Here is a 20,984-nt window from a genome sequence, read left to right as displayed (position 1 = left end):
CTGGAGCTCCTTTCATTTGCTTCAGACCGGTTTGCAAAGCAGACATTTGGCTCTGAGTAACCACAGCAGTGTTTGAGGAGAGCAGCAAGAATAAGGATATAACACAGACGAGAATTAAGCTGTTATCTCACATGACCTGTCTTCTTTTCCAGAAGTTATCTGTGTAACCTTTTTGGTTTTTAAGCTACGTTTGGACCATCTATTTTTCTGCCACCACAAAAGTGCAGAACTCCACACCTATAAATTATACGAAGAAAAGTGCGGAGCCTATGGACTTTTTATAAAACATGATCCTCCAGTTCAATCTGAAAGGATTGAACAGAACCTTCCTTTCATGGTAGACTAATAAAGACACCATGAGAAAAGCACAGCCACCAAGGATGCCCACTACTTGCCATCGGTTTGGTTGGCTGTGAAGAAAGTCACTCTGATAAGGCACTAACAGTGCCAAAGTGTGAGTCCTGCAGGGAACAGTCTTTATATTTGAGAGGTATTAACCTCTTCAAATAAATCTTTTCGGACATAAAGCTGACCAGAGCTGCCGAAGATGTCAGACACACACTTCACCAAATTTCCATTCATTCCAAAGCCAATACCTTGTTTGCTAGTTAGCATGAACAGCATACTACCCATGACATCTCCAGATATTTTTTGCATGGAAAGAACAGCAAACAGCCTTCCTCCTGCGTTCCACAGCACGTAATTTCTCTCTGCAGCTCAGTTCAATCCAGCTGGAACTCGCCAAGCGCTGCTATCCATGAGGCTGTTGCACTCATGCCACTGGCAGCAGATACAAACCAGGTTCATAACGACCCACTGACATTTTTTCTACTCCCATTTAGTACGAGCTCCAAGTTTATCATTTCTCTCTCATAAGCTTCTTCCTGATTCTCTTATTTCACAGATTAAATCTGGTTAGCTTCTACAGGAATGTAAACGTTCCCCATTCAGTAAAGCAGAGATGCCTGCGTGTGTTTCTTTGGTTGTGTTACCCTCCAATGTTTAGAACAATGAGTCCTCTCATTAGACAGACCCACAACCTCCCCGGGTAATGAAGTGTGATTAAATATCTTCCTTGGTCACAAATTTTAAAGGCACGATTGTAAAGTGGACTGCTGCAGAGGAAGACTCACTTTATTTTCACCTTTGCACGTCTCTGTGCTTGTACCCATGTATAACAATGGGCAGGGCAAAATGAAATCCTGGATGGAATCTCCTTAAAGTCAATGTAATGTTTGATAGGGAGCACTCAGAGGAAAAAAAAACGGGAGTAGTTTGTCTGTTCCTTTGTAGATGATGATGTGCAGGCATCGCCACAGAGCTCAGCCTGACTCTCACTGAATTAATGGGAACATTTGCCATCATTTCTCTATAAATGGGTGAGGCTTTTAGGGAAGAGACAAATTGCCACAAAGAGAAACTGGAAAAAGGTTCCCAAAGTAATTTGGTTTCAAAAAAACCAAACCCGACCAAAGGAACACAAGGCACAAGGCAGCCAAACCCAACCAAACCAACACAAGGCACAAGGCAGCCCTCAGCAGCCCAGACAGCAAAATCCCAGCAGAGCTCCTTGTCCTCTGTGCTCACACCGCTCTCCTACGGGTTTCTGACAGCTCTGCCTCACCTTACAAATTTCAGTAACTCCAAACTTGGCAGAAGCAGACGCCAAACACACACCTTCTCAAATCATTAACAACATCTCCCAGCTGCTCAAGTGCACAGCAGCCTCCACCTCCCACAGTGTAGTGCAGCTTTGCTCCCCACAGCACCGCATTCACAACCAGGGCTCTGAGTGCCTGCAAAGAGCTCTCCTTCCTACACAAACCCAGTAACTTCACTGCAGGTACCTTCAAAAGACAAAAGCACATTTTATAGCGTTCCATTAGAGGGCATCCTAGCATGTCCTTTTGTGGTCAGATGCTTTCCCCAATTTATACCCTGTGAATGATCTTCTATACAGACAGTCAGAGACATTCACAGCTTCATCACCAGGACAGGCGGGTTTTCAGCATGACTTCACATGTGCAAGGTGTGAATAAGCTGGACACACAATTATAACATTAATGACAAACTTCTGAACAGCTGAAGATCAGACTTGAAAATAATGGGAGGTTATAACTTGAGCAAGTTTGGTCACATATCTTAAAATGAGACTGATATATTCTCAAAGCCTACCACTGATAGGAGCTCCAGTGCCAAACTTAAGGTGGCAACTGCTCAGAGCCAGCAGCAGGCTGTGGGCTGCAGGACAGAGGGAAGCTGCTGTGAAAACAGCCATTACCAGCACCCAGGTACCTGATCTTTAAGGACTTTCCTAACTGCTTACTGATGCAGTTACAGATGGACACAGATCCAGGTTCTGCCCATCACGTCCATTAAATTAGCAAAAATCCCCCAGGTAGTAACATCTGCTTAGTCAGATATTATCCATATTGGGCTGTGACTGTGAAGATTGGTTTCACCTCATACGGTGTGTTCTGTATGTACACTGAAATCAGTTCAAAGGCTGAAGGCACCAGGGGACCTAAAGGAAATAATACTGGAAAATAAAAAGTCTTGCTTAAGAAATAGGAGTTGACATGATAACATGAAAATTTATCTATGAGACAGATAATTCAGTTACAATAAATTATGATCCTATCTGACTTGAAGTGGAATGTAAAAGTGCTTCTGTCACAGAGAATGAAAAATGAACTTCTGACTGCTGAAATGCAAGATTAATGAATCGACTTAAGAGACATGAAACAACTTACGATGATCCTGGACTTGCTGTTGGTGGGGGACCTGGAAAAGTGACAGAAGAAAAACAGTGTGATGAGTTATAGTGAGGTAACAAGCAGGAAGCTTTTCAAAACCTTTTAAAAGATAAAAGTAACAGTCTGTCATGTTGGACGTGGTTTATGTAGTTAAACAGGCAAGTCTCCATTTCTCAATAGCAAAGACAAGACTGTATCCTGCAGCAGTGACTGTCTGCAAAATGCCGTAGATAAGGGTAATAAACAGCTGAGGGACTTATTCTGTAATTCAGCTGTGTTTGGGGTCAAGACAAAATAGGTTGCAGCAAACCACAGGAGGCTTGTACAAGAGCATGTTAAAACTGTAAGTGGGAGAAAACAGCATCACTTCCCCCTATCAATCTTCATTGTGTCTCAGGGTATTCATCCTTGGCCTGATTCAGCAGGCGTTGGCTGACAGCGTTTCGTTGGTGGTGCCTTTGGCGTTTATAATTTGGCAAATACTGGACTGGTCGAGCTGAATGCAGTTCAGCAGCACAGAGCAAACTGAAGAGTCAGCTGCAGCCAGTTTAAGAGACGTTCACAGTAACGAGCATTTGCTCTAGAAATTGAGTTGCAAGATTAAGTGTTGCTCCAGTCAGCAAACCACAAAAAATATTCTGCACTTTCTACAGTAGTGTCTACAAAAGTGCCATTTTTCAGATAAAAATATCCTAAATTCCAGATATAAACTAAAGAACAACTACTTTATAAGAAAATCTGATGATCAATTTCTTATTAGGATTTAGAGATTTGTGACGAAAGCCTCTGGCACGTATTGGATGCATCATTCCCTTTGTGTCGCCATGAGGACTGCCCAGGGTTCCATGCAAGCATCCTCACCTCGGTGAAGTACTGCACTGTGAGTGGAGATGGATAAGTTGCACAAAACCCATCTCATGTCTGGAATCACCCCAGTCATAAGACTGTCTATGAAGGCAATCGCCTCAATATAAGCTTTGAAGAAGTGCTTATTTTATCTGAAAGGTATATACGTATCACTAGAGGGCCTACATATAACATTCTCAGCTCCACCTCTAATCTTCTCCAAGCTGCAAGCCAAATTACTCACTTAATAGAAGAAGAAGAGGTTGCTTGGGCACTTGAAAAAATCACAGCTTTTATCATCTGTTCTGAATCCACCCAGCTGGTGTATCAATGAAGACTGCTGCTCAGTGGTCCCTATTTATGCCCTGGTTCTATTGGACTTTTGTACACTAAAGACCACCATTACAGCTGGCATAATGGGCATCTCAGCTGAGCAGTGACCAATGCTGCTGAATGATATCATTCCATCATAGAATTATATCATAGAATGGCCTGGGTTGCAAAGGCCCACAATGCTCATCTCCTTCCAACCCCTGCTTTGTGCAGGGGTGCCGACCAGCAGCCCAGGCTGCCCAGAGCCACATCCAGCCTGGCCTTGAATGCCTGCAGGGTCAGTGCCCTTGTTTTCAGTGGTTAACACAACACAGGAGTTGGACTTGAAGATCCCACTGATCCCTTCCAATCTGGGATATTCTATCACTCCAGGAACTTTGGTCTCAGAGTTATCCACGCTATTTTCCTAAGTAACACTTCAAACAGCTTCAAAGGGGAAAACTCACCAAACTTGACAAACAGCACACCAGTCGTAGAAACAGTCTTCCTGCCATTTGTTGCAACGCACTGGAAGTAGCCGGTGTCGGTAGTGTCCAGGTTTCTGATTCTCAGCCGGGAGCCGTAGCTGGTGGCGCGGAAGGAGATGCGCCGCGGCTCCTGGACCACGGGAGCGTCGTTCTTCAGCCAGCGCACGGTGGGCGGAGGATTGCCAGAGACCTTGCAGTGCAGCTCTGCGGTCTGGCCAAGAGTGGTGGTGATGTTGTTCATCGGCTCGTCGAGCGTCAAGAAGTAATCTGCTGAGGGAAAAGAAACCAGGGGAGTTAAAACATCTGGATCGGGAAGTGTTCTTTTAAAGAACTCTCCTTCCTACCTTCGAAAGGGAAAGGAAGGAAGTGGCTATCGGGTTTAACCAAAAAACTCTCCTTGTTAATTCGTGTTTCAGGGCCAGCACAGCAAGAAAAGGAACAAATTTTGCTATTTTCACTACACTTTAGTCATCCTATCCATCTCCAAAGCTTCTTTTCCTTTGTACATCCATAGATTTTCTCCACTTTCTCAACATCATCCTATATTTTTCATTCAACACAGAAAAAAGATGTAATGCCTCTCCTCTGTTTAATTCACTTTACCTTTTCATTGACCAGTAATTGCAAAAATATCCATTGTAAATTCAGTCACTTATTTTATTGTTTGCACCTCACACATCCTCCCCTGCACCCACAAAATGTACCGATGTATGAAATACACCACTCAACAACAAGGGCCTCAGAGCCATTTTTAATGGAGCTGCAGAGCAGTGCAGACAGCACCCGTGCTGTGAATGGCTCTGCGAGCACCAGGAGCACAGATGAAGGAATGGGGATGGTATCTGCCAGATGAAGGCTTTCTTCTCAGTCAGTGCTTCCCCAGTGAAGGGCACTGAAGTTTAATCTGAAATAGGTCTCATGATAGGTGCGAGCAGAAGATCAAGAATTCTTTCGTTTTGTTAAGACAGAGAATGTTAAATCACAATTTCACAGAATTAATCTCTTCTAATCCATTCATGAGCACTGCCTTCTCCTGTCAAGTGCTATTTTGTTCCACTTCGGTCAGGAAGAAGGCCATTCCTAGTTAACTGTACTCAGCATTTAATTAAACCCTTTAAAGGCAGAGAGCGAGATGGATTGGGTTTGGGGAATGGAATACGTGGGCTTTCATCTCGGTGTCACAGGTTCAAACCCAACGTGGTCATTAGTGGGTAGAGCCCATTAGCAGTGCTGGCCATCTCAGTGGGGCGGCCAGGCAGTGGGAAACCCAGGGCTCTGCTGCTGTGATCTGCCAGCGGGACTGGGAGGTCGATGAGGCCCATCAGTAAGTGAACCTGTGCTGTGCTGCTCGAGCGGCCACGGTCGGCTGCATCCACTGTTACCTGCAGCAGCAAGCCTGCCTGAAATTAGGCAAAAGATCCCCAGCACCCAATAAAAACAGCTTGGCTAAGTACCCTGCCCAACTAATCCACTTCCCTGATTACTTATTTTAATCATGTCTTCGCTGGGTACTCCCTTCATTATGTCTTGTGAGTATCAGTATCTCTCCCCTTTGTATTTAATCTCCTTAGCGTGTGAGTTCTTACCCTGGATTTGCACAGCACTGAGTGCAGCACATCCCTGTTCTCCCGAGGTGCTGTCAGGATAAGCACTAAGCACAAAGGAGCTGCCCACACAGCTCTCTTCCACTGATCAAGTTTGTTAACAGACAGGTATGAAACTGGGTGAAATCATACTGCTACCTGTGCTCCTATGGACCTGGTTAGCTAAAGCCATGTCTGGTGTCAAAGCAACTGAGTGGTGAAGGCAGGCCACGAGCTCAGCATCCCACCCGGGTGCCAGGCTGCTCGTTACCTCTCCGGAGCCACTTTTGCACCGCTAAAAGCATTTCTGATTTGCACCTTCACAATCTCATTGGGAAGCATCATCTAAATCAGCACACATATTCTTGGGCTCTTCACACAGCCTGTGCTTAACAAAGTCACACTAATCACATGGAAGTGGATAACCACACTTAGTGATCCAATACATTTCTGCACCACAGTCCTTTATATAACTCCTGATTGTGTTTCAAAGATAGAAGTTCAGACATCTTCAGTGCAATATGGACAGAAGACAGAACGGCCTCAGGCCTGTGATGGTCTTACTGACAACCAACAGTAAAGAGTATTTTTAAAAGCCCTGCGGTGTGCAGAAGGATCAAATAAAGGAATAATAACGATGTTGGGTAGGATATCAAATGCAGGAGAAGGATTCAAAGTACCACTGCCAACAGTGAGGCAACGGGGAAGAATGGCCACTACAGCAAGAGCTATGGGGCAACTTCTCTGCAGGTACCCACAGAAGCAGCCTCTGGTGCTAGGACTTCCCACTCTTCCCCAAGTTTTCTTTGCCTTCTCTGCAAGCTGCTACAGGAACTTGAGAACAGAATGCACCTCAAAATCCAGCTCAGCTTAGTCCTTCGATCCATGCAGTTTGCATCCAAATCTTACATCAGCTCAGGCAGCAGACCATAAAGCACCCGAGATGAGATGTCAGCAGGGTAAGTTCCAGGCAGCTGCAAGTTTCTCATGGGTAAAGTGTTCCTGTAACTTGAGAGTGAGCTGAAGGTCCAACAGTGCTTCCAAACCATGCCAGGTTTGGGAACTGAGGCGTATCGGACTAAGAGAATGGGTGAGTGCCACCCACTGCTGCCTTCACCCAGCACAGCACAGCCAAAGGGAAGCCCAGTTCTCCTTCCAGTCCTTGAATCTAACCCTAACCTACCAAAGCCCATCAAATCCCCAAAGCTACCACCACCACCCTCTCCCTAACGACAACCCACAACAAAACAACTCCTCAGGTTTCTGTCCAGCCGCTCTCCGGTGCCATCGGCAATAACGCTGTCTAATTTGGGACAAAAGAGGCCAAGAAAAACAGGGGTAGATCCTCCTTTTGGGCTTCAGCAGGGGGTAAGCAGGGCTGCCGCCCCGAGCTGACTCTCTCCGCCCAGAAGAATAATTTGTTAGAAACATGATGGTTCTTATGCAAAAGTTAATGACACTCAAGTGGCAGCGGCCATTGGAAAGTGTGAGCCCAGTGCTGGCTCCGAGCGGCGCTGGGTGAATCACTGCGGCTGGGCTTTTCAGAAGAGCCGAAGGGAAGCAGACACCCAAAGCCAATCAAAGCTCACACGGGATTTGTGCAACTAAGTCCTTTTAAAAACAGCCCTAAACCTTTTGGCTCGGTTTCTCCAGCTATAAAGTGAGGATAATAATCCCTCTTACATCATGGGGAGGCTGCTATGTACATTAATGAGATAATGCTCGTAAAGCACTTTGAAGGTGAAAAGTGCTATGCTGGGATAAGGGCTGTTGTTGTATTTTCAGTTCAATCTCAGGATTTCAAGAACAACAACAGCTGGTCCGTGTTTCAGAGCTGCGCTCTATGAGAACATTTCAGACACATTTTAATTCAGAGAAGTGCAGGAGAACAGCCTGAATAAGTTCTAAATACAATTTAGCCCACCTATAATTTAATAATAGTCAAATTGAGTTGTTTTTTTTTTAATGTGTAAAAACAATTTACTGCTGGGCCTACCCCCTGAATGCCAAGTTTCAGCCCACAGACATTTTTTTTTTAATGGCTGAGTTATAAACCCTTGAAAAATGCTGACAGCCCTTTTACTATAGCAGCACTGGCGGGTGCCCTATAATGAACTTTTAAATGACTTGAGATAATATCTGGAAAGCCAAGCCTGAAATATATTTCTGGTTTTGAGCCGTTGCCAATGCAAACACAACACATCATAAGTCATCTTCATGATTCTAAGCGCATAAATTGGAGACACTGCATATAAAATCCAAATATTAGGTATCCTCCGTGGCCAAACTCTGCGCTGGTTTGATGTTACAGAACAGCAACAGCTGTGTGAGGACAAAATGTAGTGCGTTGCGTGTCTCCAAAGAAGAAAAGTGCGTGTATTTCCACAGCCATGTCCTGACATTGTTCAATAGGAGCCTGCTCAGCCGTAATAAATTCTCAAGTATTCCACCACTTTTAAGTGGAACCCAGGTGGCTTTCAAAATAAAAGCTCATCCTCTCTGGCCAAGGAATGTTAATCTCCTCTGTGACCACATCGTTGCTCTATCTTAAATTACCAAAGACACCTCTCAGAGCATTAACTGCCCCCCTGACCATAGGAGGGTTCTGCTGCACCACGCGTGCTCCACGTTTCTGGTTTCACTAGGTGTTTAAGGCACAGTGGGGATGCAGGGTTAGTCCCTGAACCATTCATTCCATGAGAAGAACGATTGTTTCACTTACCCTCTTCTCTGTGCCCTTCCGATCTTTCAAAACTTTCAGGGAAAAGCTCAAATCAAACCCCTCCTTCAGGTCACTGCAGGCACAGGGGCAGCTTAAACGCAGGTACAGCAGGGCACTGGGCAATGCAGTAGACATGGTGGAGAGAGACTTGCTGGAGTGCAACCTTAATAATTCTATGATTTCCATTCCCTCTGAGCCTGAGATGAGCCACATTAGCCCAGATGATGCTACATGTGGACGCAGCCCACACTCCCATTTATCAGCACCGTCATCTGCTCCGACAGTGGGAATGTTCCATACAGAACTGCTCTCCAGGGAGAAAGTCTACAACTCTGAGCCCACCCAGAACTTGCAGGATGGGTTTTGTTGTTTGCTTCGTGCGTTCAGCCGAGCAGAGTTTTACGCTCTTCCCATTAAGCCGAAGAAGGAACCAGCAGAATTTCTTACCCAAGTGTGGCCATTGACAGCGCACACATTTATCAGTTGGAAAAAGGATTAACCATGGCTTGCTTCATCTGCCCGTAACTCACAGAGGAAGACAACTCCCGGCAGGCCCGATCTGCGGGTCCGATCAACAGCTCCTTGTTATTAAAGGGGGCAAAAGGGAGACTCCCGGCTGGAATTTCACTTATTTCAAATGAATAAAAGTAGAGGAATGGCAGTGGGAGGAAAGGGATACCGCACTCGACCCACGATTTGGCAACCCATATGAAGGATATCAGAGTTAAAGAAGTCCAGACAAACAAGCGGAAATATTCAATGTCAGCTCTCTCGGGACAAAAGGAAACGCACTCCTGTATTTGCTCGCCCTGCTCGTTTTCAAGCGTGTTTCCTCAGCAATGTGCATGTGCAAGGCTCAGCTCAGGCAACACACGGCAGCTGTGTGCAGGGCTTTCTCTTCCCAGCCATTATTTGAGGCATGAATCCTACCCGAGGATCATGGACTGACCTGAAACAGGCCAACTGCAGCCCAAGGCTTTATCAGATTGAGATTCTCATAATTAATTGCTGCTTTCCGATCATTAGCAGCTTCAGGACTGCCTTGGGCTGTAAGGGTGGGTGGGCTCGTGGAGGGAAATAGAGCGCAGATCCCCACGGCCTTCCAAAGTTATCAGGGCTGAGCACCTGAATCCCACTGCTCTGGGATGGGAACTGTACACCTCGCTGCCCTTCACACCTCTGTGAATTCTTATGAACGTGAGGGTTCACATCTGCCTCTGCTTTCCTGAGTTAATTCCCTGGTTTGAGGACAGCTGCCTCGGTGATGGCTCTGATGCTGTAATCCGGTAAGGGGAAATGAAGCTTTTCTTTACTTAGGAACCAGTTTTATAGCGCAAGTAGGAAGCCTCTAAACTTTATCACACACAAAAAAGTGATTTGGAATAGGTAAACAAACGTCCACATCCAGCCATAAACCAAACTACTGAAAACCATCAAGGGATTTTGTTGTCACTTTAGAAGCTGCTCGGCAGTAAAGAGCTGCACACAAAAACTCCATCTATTAAAGGAAGGGTGCACAGAAAGGTATGTGCCCTAAGATTAATGCCGTCGAGTCAAAGAAAAGCTGTTATTTTTGACATTTTGACATAGCATCACTTGAGGATCTGGTTCTTATTAGCCTTTTCTGTGCCTTTTAAAGCTCTATTTTTTTAGAACCAAAAATGTCAGGAAATTTGGAACAGAAACTTACAATAAAACACGTCCCTTGACCCTCTGATCTATCAATCTTTCAAATAAACAAAGATAGCTGGATGAGCCAGGAAAAGGTTATTATATATAGTTACCTTATGTATTACGGTCAGACATGGGCTGCACGCACTGAGGTTACACAAAACCCCACGTAAGCAAAGCATTTCATGCAGGACTTCTGCCACAAACACCACGCGTTACCCAGGGCGCTTTCTCCTCATTTTCTCCCGCGACCTCCAAATTTCACACCCTGTGTTATTTATAAATGAGACATTCAAGAAACACAAATTCTCAAACAGAATCGTGCGCTCCGTCAGTGGAAAAGCAAACAAAAGGAGCTAATGTACTGTGGCTAAGAAAATTTTCAAACAAAGCAGCAGTAATTTACTGCCGTGCTACTAACGGGACCCCACAAATAGAATCCGAACCCTGAGCCCCATCGGGGGAGCCTGATTTACCCAATATCCCCCAGATAATAAAGGAAAATAAGAAGGTAAATTGTGCATGAATGTGAAAGCTGTAATTCTTCCCCTTTCACCACGCGTATCAAATTCACGTCCAGTGATTTCAAAAGAAAATCTGGAAATCTCTAAAGGTCTGAGGCTGAAGTCAGGAGGCCCCGACCCGCCCAGCTTTGTCCACAGTTGCTTTTGTTGATGTTTCTTAAGATGTAGTTTGCCTAAGAGTCAAATCCTCCCTGGGCCTTCAGGAGGGTTTTCTCTATGAGGACTCAAGACCAAGGTGTATCCCTGCCTGGAAAGCACTGTTGAGGCGACAGCTTCGGCATGGATTTGTCAGCAAGGCTGCCTTCTCCAGAAGTCACTGATGAGCAGAGCCCTGTGCAGGGTAGCACTGCAAACACTGCAGCTCTCCATGCCCTGCTTCGCCCTGCACTGGTCATTCTCTGCTCTAGACTCCTCCACATCAGGCCGTGCTACAGGCGATCCTTGTATTGTTGGGCCTTGGAATGTGTGAGGATAAATCCCAGCTTCACCCAGTGCATCTGGGGCACATTTTGCAAAGTCCTGACTCCTGTTGCCCTCTCCTTGGGGAACGTTTTCTCTCTGCACTGAGGTCTGTGCCATGAAGAGCTTTGAGCAGCAGGGAGCTGTGAGCCCAGGCTTGGGATGGCTGATGTCTCAAAATGAAAATGGATCCCAAGCCCTGAATCATTCCAGTGTTTTATACTTGTTTATCAAAGCAGATCGGCCATGAAAAGGGAAAGGAATATGTGCAGGATCTGCAAATCTCACAGGAAAATCTTTTCTTCCAAAGTTGATGCAAGGAAAAGCCAGCCCTTCCACCACCATTTGGTTCCATCAGGGAACCAAGAGCTCATGGTAAACGCAAAGTCTTCTTGGACCAAAAGCTGGAGCCCGGCTGACACCACAGAGGTGATGCATAGGTACAAGGAAACGGGAAACCAAAGAGTCTTAAGCAGCAGGGAAGCTGAGCTCCATCCCTCACAGCACCGTGCCCCAAACACAGCAGTGCTGTGGGGTATCCCAGATGAAGGGGAACCTCAGGCAGCACCCTGGGGCAGGAGGCTCACATCCTGCTTCCGCCCCCTGGGATGGGCTCTTCCCCACCACCAGGCCCCCTCTCTTCCCCTGAAGCTCACTTATTTCTCCTTATATAATTAAATACTTATTTGATCGTGTTTTCATTTCTCCTTCCCCTTGTGGCAGTCCCTCTGCTCACTGTGATTTACCAAGTTGGAAAAGAGGAAAACGCTCATAGCTACATTTCTCTTATTTTAACTGTGATTATTTTTTATTTTTATGCATAGTTTGTTTGTTTTCTTAAGGTTTTGGTGAGAAACCACCTCCTCCCTCCCATCAATCGCTGCTTTCAACAGCTCTTCACGGGTGGCTGCGTCTCTTTTAAATTCATTTCCTGTTAAAAAGAATAAACAGGCAACTGTTTAATGCTGTCGATTTAGCTTATTTAATAGAAATTGAAACCTGAATAGGGCTCAGTTGTAAGATAATCACTGCAGAGTTCTCCGAGGTAGGGAAAGCACCATATTAAGTAATTATTTCAAAACGCAGAATATTGTTTAACGAGCCCACGAGCTGCTCCTCCTTCCCAAACGCAGAAGGCGTGTGCAAGGAAGACATGCCTATTTCCACAAGCCAGCAGATAGAGGCAGAGCCACTCAATGCGGACAGCTGCTTAATTGGGAAATCTGGCTGGAAAGCGCTTTCATGTGGTGAACTTAATAGGCTTTAAAATAAGTTTTACTGGGCCGCCCGCATGACCTCATGGCTGACTGCAGCAAAGACAAGTGGATGTTGATGTCTCGAGACGCTTGCTTGCAAAAAGAAATGGAAACAAAGCGCACGCCTCCATCAGCATGTGCTGCATTGGATTTTGCTTTCCATATGTGAGGGTTTCAAAGGCCTTACTGAGAGATGGCAGCACCCACATGAAAGCCCCTGCTTTTATGGGCAAGACAAGGCATGTGTGCCTCGCTTGGCCTGTGGGCACACAGAGGAACCTGCCCCTCTGACTCAGCTTTTTTGGGCAGCAAATGCATTTTAATCACGTATGTAAATCCATGTTTAGGTGTGTGAGCTTACAGCTGTCTAAATGCTAATCAGGGCAAGCAAAGGGGCCGGTAATCCCCCAGGAATGCAGGATTCAGCCCAGCCGCTGATAATTGCTGCATTCCAGGTGGATTAGAAGTGTGAAACTTCATTTTACCTGTTTCTGACAAAAAAAAAACAACTCAGCAACAGGTGCCATTTAAGTAACGTGGAAAATGTTCTAATCATTAACACTGAGGGTAGGCTCAGTGCTGGTGCAGAAGCTACAGGCTTTGCTTTGAGCAATAGGATGCTTCAGAGTCCAAAGCTTCACCTCTGTTTACCGGGACATTCATCCAAAACTGGTATGGCCTGGCGCTTTGGAGATGTTAATGTTTGGCAGTGTTTAGGCAGCAGACACAGAACACACAGGGTCATTCATGCAGTGCTTGCTGTCTGCAAGTACCTTGCTCTGCTCCCCAGCTCAGTCAGTCAAACTAAGGATGGAGAGTGCTCACATGGGGGATGTCCTGCTGAGAGCGAGCCTAGCCAAAGTACCAGTAAAAAACCATCCTCAACACAAGAAACCATTTGACACAAAACTCTAATAAGGAATAATAACAAGAAGGAGAATGGACATGTTACTGCTTTCAGTGAAAGAGTTAACCACCAGAACTAGAGATCCCCTCCACATTTAGTACAGAAAACATTTATGTTTCAACATAAAGCTTTATGCACACATGTTCATCCAAAGCACTAACAAGACGCAGACTATGAGACTTGGAGAAACATTCTGTGGCAGAGCTCCATGATGGGAAATGTCAGCCCAAATAGTTAATGGTTGACAAAATCATACACGAATGGAAAGAGAGCATTTGACAAATGGAACAGTTAGTGAGGTGAGCAGCATCCTCCAGCATGAGTGATGCATAAGAAGCATTTCAAGGAGCAGACTGACTCAGAAGCTGCAGGCTTGGAAGGAAGCTAAGCAGTCTGGGTTAAGGTGTTGGTACATACTTTACAAAACAAAGAGGAATCAGAAATATATCTCTTTTTCTCACTATACTCTCTTCAGAGATCTCAAAATCACACATAATTACCACTTGCAAATGTGTTTTTCCCTTCTATTAATTCAAAGCCTTTAAAATTCATAATAAAACACAATGAGACAAAATGACTCTGCCCGATGCTTGTTAACTTTGCTTTCAGAGCCTAAGATCCACCAGACAAAATGTCAAGCAGTTCATAAACCAACAGGGCTCACATCTTGAAATGTTTTTACCATATGGAACATTTTACTGGAACAAGAAACGAACACAGCAATCTCCAGGAATCACAGAACTGCACATAATTAAATGTCAAATGATCACAAGGCAAACAAGGCTTATCTTAAATGCTCCCTCATCCCTTTGTTTGTTGATTTGGCCGAGTCAAGAAGAATTATCAGGATTTGACAGTCTGATTTCACATACTTGTACATTTTCTGTCCACTTACCTTTATCTAGCTCACTTGAGATGTTCCATGATGACGTAGGCACGAGATCCACAACCGCTGATGAATTTGCTCCTGGAAGAGAAAAACAGAAAGAAAGAATGCTGTTACTATATCAGTTCTGTATCACAAAGAGTGTAAAATGCATTTGTAAATTTGCTCTCGCAGTAGTAAAACTATTTGAAGAAAACCAGTGATTAAAATGCGCCCGATGCTCCGTGTTGGCAGCTGAAACATATGGGCAGCAGAAGCAGCAAAGTGGAAAAAGGCACAGGGCCAGGGCTGGAGCTTGTTTGGCTGTGCTGTCACCGGGAGGCCTTGTGTTAATCAAGCAGCCAAGCTCTGAGATGTGCTTGGCCCACCTTAAAGTCCCTCCCTGGGTTTTATGGAGGTAGAGTGACTGCGCAGTGCTGCAGCTAAGAAAAACACAGTGCTCCAAGGCTGCCGAACTTGTTATCTACTAACATTTATAGAGATTTTAATCCTGTGAACCCACGAGCCATTTATGCACCAAAGTTAACGGGGCTACTTGTATGAGAAACCCTCATACAACTCATGCAAACGCAGGCCTGAGAGGCTGGTCTGAACGTCAGGAGCCTCCCCTCACTGCTGCTATATCTTTTCCCTGGGATTTAGCACACATTTATCTGAGATGTGGGAAGGCTGATGCTGCCCCTGGATCTCCAGCACCAGCACATGCACAGGGATGCTGAGCAGCACCCAGGAGAAAGTGGACACTGTAAAGTAACCTTGGTGCAAGGATATCCAAAGATCTGCTTTTATTTGTTCAGTGAGCAACTCTGTAGTTCATTAAGAAACCATGAGAAAACTGCAAACACGATGTCACACAAACGCACACAGCAGTTAAGTTCAGATACAGCCACTGCACTTCATATAAATATCGTCTTTCTTAAAAGCCCACCTGGTAGCACTGCTTATTTAAGGCTCTGTCAAGTATTTCCAATGTAAACACAGAACCTGCAGCCATTATAACTCACCTACAAGCTCAGTCCCCGGCCTGTGCAGATACGCAGGGCACAAACCCACCGATGGGGACAGATCCTGAGCCCGTGTGCAATGACATTGCTCTGAAGCCACCCACGATGCAAGCCAAGGTCTTGTCCTACTGTGTCTGTTCCTCCACATTCTCTTTTTTTGTTTATTTATTTTCTATACTATTTAATGCCTTTGTGCAGCACAAGCTTTCTTATCTAACCCAAACGTTATGGACTGGGGGCTGAGCAACTCGCCAGGCTGAAGGAAAGCAGTTTGGAGCAGAGCTCTGTGGTGACAGCCATCACTCAGCAGGATGACACCATGGCCAATGGCACCAGGACTTGTTCAAGGCCAGAGCTGAGATTCTGGCTATGTGACAGAAGAGCAGTGGGCCAGCCCAGGGCCTAAACATCCACCAGGACATGGCTGGTTGGATGCTCAATCTCTGCCTTGTTCTCCCATCCCTTCTACCCTGAGAAAGAAGCAACTCCAGGAGTGTTTGTACCAATTCTTTCTCAAACAGCCTTTGGAAGCGTGATGGTAACCCTGCCAGAGCACACAGCCATCACCTGAGCTCCAGGAGGAGCCACACTATGACACCAAGCTCCAGCGGGAGACATGCTCAGGAGGTGAAGCCACTATTTGCAAGATGGCCTTATGCATCACTAAGGCAATTTTGTAATATTCCTGAATTAAAGCTCTGATTTCAGAGCAAAGTATTTCTGTGCCCTCAGTAAACACTTCACAGGACTGAACGGAACACACTGAGCAGCCACACAGCATGGGGACATACCATTAATTCTGAGTTAATGCAGAAAACAAAAAGTCACCGAGCAAACAAAGAGGGGAGGGGATCAAAGCCTTGAGCTGCTTCTCCCCAGGACCAGGGCCGCCTCCTGCTGCACCTCACTCAGCAGCTCTGCCTCCTGCATTCAGAAAACACTGAGCAAGTAGGGCTTTTTTTCCTTTGCGTTTGTGAAATCAAGACTTCTGTGCTCTCAAATGCACAGAAAAACTCCCAGCTCACTTAGGAAATGCCTGGTGTGCTTGGAAAGCTCTTATAGAAAGTCTGAATTACATCTTGTCAGGTGATGTTTGATAACCTCAACCACAGCTCATCCCAGCAGCAGCCACAGGAGCTGGGATGGTGTGCAAGGAGGAGCTGAGTGCAGTGCACATAAGCACACCTCCTGATTGCAGGAGGGGTACATGGGCTGTTTCAGCCTTTATCACACTTAGCAGCCCACCAAAGCACTGCTGAGCCTCAGAAGGTGTCACTCCTTCATGCATTCTCAGTATCAAGCTGGGGATGGAGAGCATCTGCAGGGGTGCTGAGTGCAGCACCCTGCTGGCAGCCTGTGCCAGTGCCGGCCCACTCCTTCAGGGAATGCGTTTTTCCAACCTAACACCATTTGAAATAAAAATAACAAAGAAAACCCGTATGTTAATACTGTAATTGGTTATCAGACAGGGAGATGCGCCCTGCTTTAACCATATGAACAATGAGATGTGGCTTGGAAAAAGCCCATTACTGCAAGCGGCAGAGGTCCATTATCCAGTTATTTTATGAGAAAGGAAGAATCTTAACGCATGAAAGTTGAATATCTGTTCAAAACTCCGTCCCAATGAAGAAATGCTGGTCACAGAATCATTGTGGGATAACAAAATGGCCTGGGTTGAAAAGGCCCACAGTGCTCATCCAGTCCCAATCCCCTGCTATGTGCAGGGTGACCAACCAGCAGCCCAGGCTGCCCAGAGCCACATCCAGCCTGGCCTTGAATGCATCCATGGTCTTAAGTTAATGAGAAATCATAACAATCAATTAAAACCTCTGTGAAAAGCCAAGCAAAGTGTATTCAGAACTCCTCCCCACGGAGAAGTTGGCTAACATCTGCCTTTATTACCATATTGCACAAGTGCCGAGCGAATTTCACACAAGTCAGTCCTTTGAAAGCCTCTGTGATTAAATAAACTTCAATAAGGTTTACAGAAAGCTGCCCAGGAAGAGGAACTGCAGAGCCTGTCCTTATCGCAGGCACACACCGCTGCCTCATTTTCTCACCATGAGCAGCCATCACTCAGGGGCTGTGCCTGAAACACAGAGCTGCAGCCCCAGCCGAGCACAGGGCAGCCTCATCTGCTGCCCCACAATGAAAGGAGACAATCCAGGCCCTGTGTCCGGGCTAATTAATATCTCTACACCACGCATTTATAACATGAAGGAAAGAGAGTAAAAGTCAAAACAGGAAGAAGGCAGATAGCTAAGATGACACCAAATCCAGAAATGATTGAAGATTTTAATGGGAAATAAATCTGCTACAGAGAAACAAAGCAGAGAGCAAAGTAAGTCTGCAAATGTGGATATTCTGCTTGCAAGGCAGGAGGAGCGATGTACAAGGGCTGCATGTTTGCACTGCTTGCTCTCCTCCTGGCCGCACAGAAAAGAATCCCAGGCCTTCTTGAGGCAGAAGATAGGTCTAGTTAAAACACACACAAACAGAAATCAAAATGCCTTCGTAATGGGTATCCCCTGTTCTCTATCATGCCTGAGGGTCCTTCTACACCCTCCTTACATACCCAAAAGAAAGTCTGGATTAGCATTTTTCTTCCACGAATGTGTCTGCAAAATCTGCAACCCACATCTCACTGCAGGATACCCAAAATAGCAAAAAGAGCGTGGAGGTATTTAAAGTAGCCAAGGAGCTATGAGTAATAAAATAAACCATGCAAAATTAAACTAAATAAAACTGAAGTTTTCCAGTTGCAAATCTCTTCTTAAAGCTGCTTAGAAACCCTGCGCTGAGTGAGATTTGTTATCCTCCGAAGGAATTTGCCTAAGGAAGTGATAAAACCCAGATTGCACAAGACACCAAGAACAAGATCGGGCAAAGCATTCCCACACGTCCCGATGGGAAGCTGCCCCACGTCACCGGGCAGCTCAGCTCTCCTTTGGGCACCACTATTCTGACCAAATCATTGGTAAGCATCACAGCAGCAGATCTACTAGCAACATCAGCGCTCCTTAAAAAGCCGTATGAAAATCTTCCCAAAATAGTCTTCTTTAGCTGTGTTGCTTGAAAGTGATATTGAGATAACAGGAATCGTAGATAAGACCATACAGAATGAGAGTGAACCATCATTATACCAAGTGTTTGGAGTTTTCTGCTTTTCTGCACATTCCACAGCTACGCTTCGCCTTCCCCTGTCTGGTTGCTACCTGACTGATCGGTTCTAACATCTCCCCACAGAGACGCCCCGTGGCTGTTCTCTTAGCCCTATCTCCACCATCTTTTTCCTCATCGCTCCTCCTGAAGCTCCCCGCACGTTTTCATTCCATCTCCCAAGACACTGCATTTTGCAATCCGTCACCAGCCCATCCACAGCCCACCCTGGAGCTGCTGAAGGAAATCGAGACATACCTGCTGCAGAGTGTAATGGATATGACCTATTATTCACTAATTTTCTTGTCTGTTTAATTGGCACCGTCCTGAAATTTCCACAGACCTCAAATGCTGCTTATACCTTTAACGTAAGAGAGGATTCTATTTCTGCAACATCAGCGTCTCTGTGTGTCAGTGGACATGTCTGCATTACACAACTCTTCTTGTTCAAAAGGAGGCAAGAATCACCCAAACCCCTAGTCAGCGGGATGAGGCAGAACTGCAGTGAAGAGGGGAAACTGTTGAGAGCATTTCTGCTCTTCAGACAGCCCTGGTGTCTCTCAAGGTGAATCTGCTGCCTTTAAGCTTCCTTTAATGATCTGTCATAGAATCACAGAATGGCCTGGGTTGCAAAGGCCCACAGTGCTCATCCAGCTCCAACCCCCTGCTGTGTGCAGGGTCACCAACCAGCAGCCCAGGCTGCCCAGAGCCACATCCAGCCTGGCCTTGAATGCCTGCAGGGATGGGGCATCCACAGCCTCCTTGGGCAGCCTGTGAACAGTGCGTCACCACCCTCCGGGTGAAAAACTTCCTCCTAAGATCCAACCTAAACCTCCCCTGTCTCAGTTTAAAACCATTCCCCCTTGTCCTATCTCTGCCTACCCTCACAAACAGCCATTCCCCTTCTGTTGATTTCTGAACATGATGATCAGTATAAAATACCTGTCTATATTGTGTCTGCAGTGAGCACAGTTCACAGCAAAAATCTGTTCCTGCTGTAAGACTTGGCCATGCATGCTCAGGGGAACTGCCCACCTTTACACCCACACATTAGATGCAATAAAAACTGCACAATAGCCCTTAACTAAATATGTTTGGTAAGCAAGATGAAATGTTGCACAACAGCATTTCTCCTTCAAATGCTTCACTTTAAGTCACTATCCTGCTTACTCTAAGGCTGGAAAAGCAAACGTCAAGCTGGTTCTGCCAAGCCCTTACACAGGCAGATGCAAAGAATTGCAACCCATCACTATATCAGACACACCTTCTGCTGGCAAAGGACCCACGCCAGCTCCTCAGGCTGTTCCATGCAGACAAGGGCAGAGCTGGTACTGCACGATGCTAACAGCTGACAAATGGTTAATGCTGTTCTCACTCCTCTGATGTTCTCACTCCCAGGCGTAGCTATCTGTTATTTATCTGTAATATATCACTATTGATAGCCCGGGGTAGGTTAACAATTGGCATTAGATAGGGAAAACTTCAACACCGATTCGTGCTCTGTGGATTTCATGAATCCAACGCATTAATTTTCAGCTTCAAAAGCGAGAAGTGCGACAGGATGATCTAATTTAGTGCAGGACTGGAAGCTGTTAGGAACCTCATTTATACCACAGCCTATTCCATCTATCAGAGCACCCCAACACCGCCCCTGGCTCTCTCTTTAGCACGTAGGCGACAAGCAGCCTTTCTACCTGGGAGCCTCTACGTGCCTCAGGCTCCTGCAGGTTTGTGATAAATGGAAGGATTAGCCCACTCGTGATGTACAGAGAGAGGGGAACACAGAGCCCTGTGTGGGACTGCAGGCAGGAAGCCAAGCACGCTGCATGCACTTGACACCTCTGCCCTGTGTTCTGTTGCAGGCCCTCTCTCTTTGATGAGGATACACCAGGAAAGCTTTGGGCTCAAAGGTGGGCAGCCGCTGGGGTTTCCTGTACTTAACAGGACTCCCATAACACCCACCTTACAGCCTGCCAGGGAGACTAAAGCTCCTCTCAAACCCATCACTCTCAGCATGTGTTCTGGAAAACCAATAGGCAACACCATCAGAAGATCACACTGCTGAGTACTACGCAGCACCCAACGCCTGCACAGCATTGAAGTGCCTCCTGGCACTGTGGCTGCCTGCTAATGACCGACACAAGCCAGGGCTGACCGAGGTATTTTTGGTACCTTGGAGTCTGGCTGAGGTTGTATTAGATTAAAACTGTTTTCTTCCAAGGGATCAGAGTTGTCTCTTGGAAGAAGAGGTTTTTAAGAACTCTCTTTTATACGCTAATACTTTAATCCTGCATTTCTAATTACTGAACTACAACTCCTTTTCATTGCCGCTATTAATTACAGATTATCATTAATGTTACACGGATTTAAAAGTCACCCTGGAATCTGGGCGCACTTTACATTGCTTAAAT

The 20,984-nt window shown here is 45.8% G+C and overlaps 1 protein-coding gene across 2 annotated transcripts in view; it reads right to left on the bottom strand.

The window, feature by feature from the left end:
- The window catches only part of ROR1 (receptor tyrosine kinase like orphan receptor 1), a 122,960-nt gene that overhangs the window by 26,460 nt on the left and 75,516 nt on the right, over nucleotides 1-20,984 (bottom strand). Inside the window, exons 2-4 of one of the 2 annotated variants that reach the window (XM_015870818.2) lie at nucleotides 14,420-14,491; nucleotides 4,382-4,672; nucleotides 2,754-2,784 (exon numbers count right to left, since the gene is read on the bottom strand). In XM_015870818.2, coding sequence (XP_015726304.1) covers nucleotides 2,754-2,784; nucleotides 4,382-4,672; nucleotides 14,420-14,491 — 394 coding nt within the window. The remainder of the gene's footprint in view (nucleotides 1-2,753; nucleotides 2,785-4,381; nucleotides 4,673-14,419; nucleotides 14,492-20,984) is intronic. The other variant, XM_015870819.2, reaches the window with a different exon arrangement.

The sequence above is a fragment of the Coturnix japonica genome, chromosome 8 (assembly GCF_001577835.2).
Source record: "Coturnix japonica isolate 7356 chromosome 8, Coturnix japonica 2.1, whole genome shotgun sequence".
Taxonomy (NCBI): domain Eukaryota; kingdom Metazoa; phylum Chordata; class Aves; order Galliformes; family Phasianidae; genus Coturnix; species Coturnix japonica.
The sequence above is the reverse complement of the archived record's forward strand: the minus strand, read 5'-3'. Positions and strand labels throughout refer to the sequence as shown.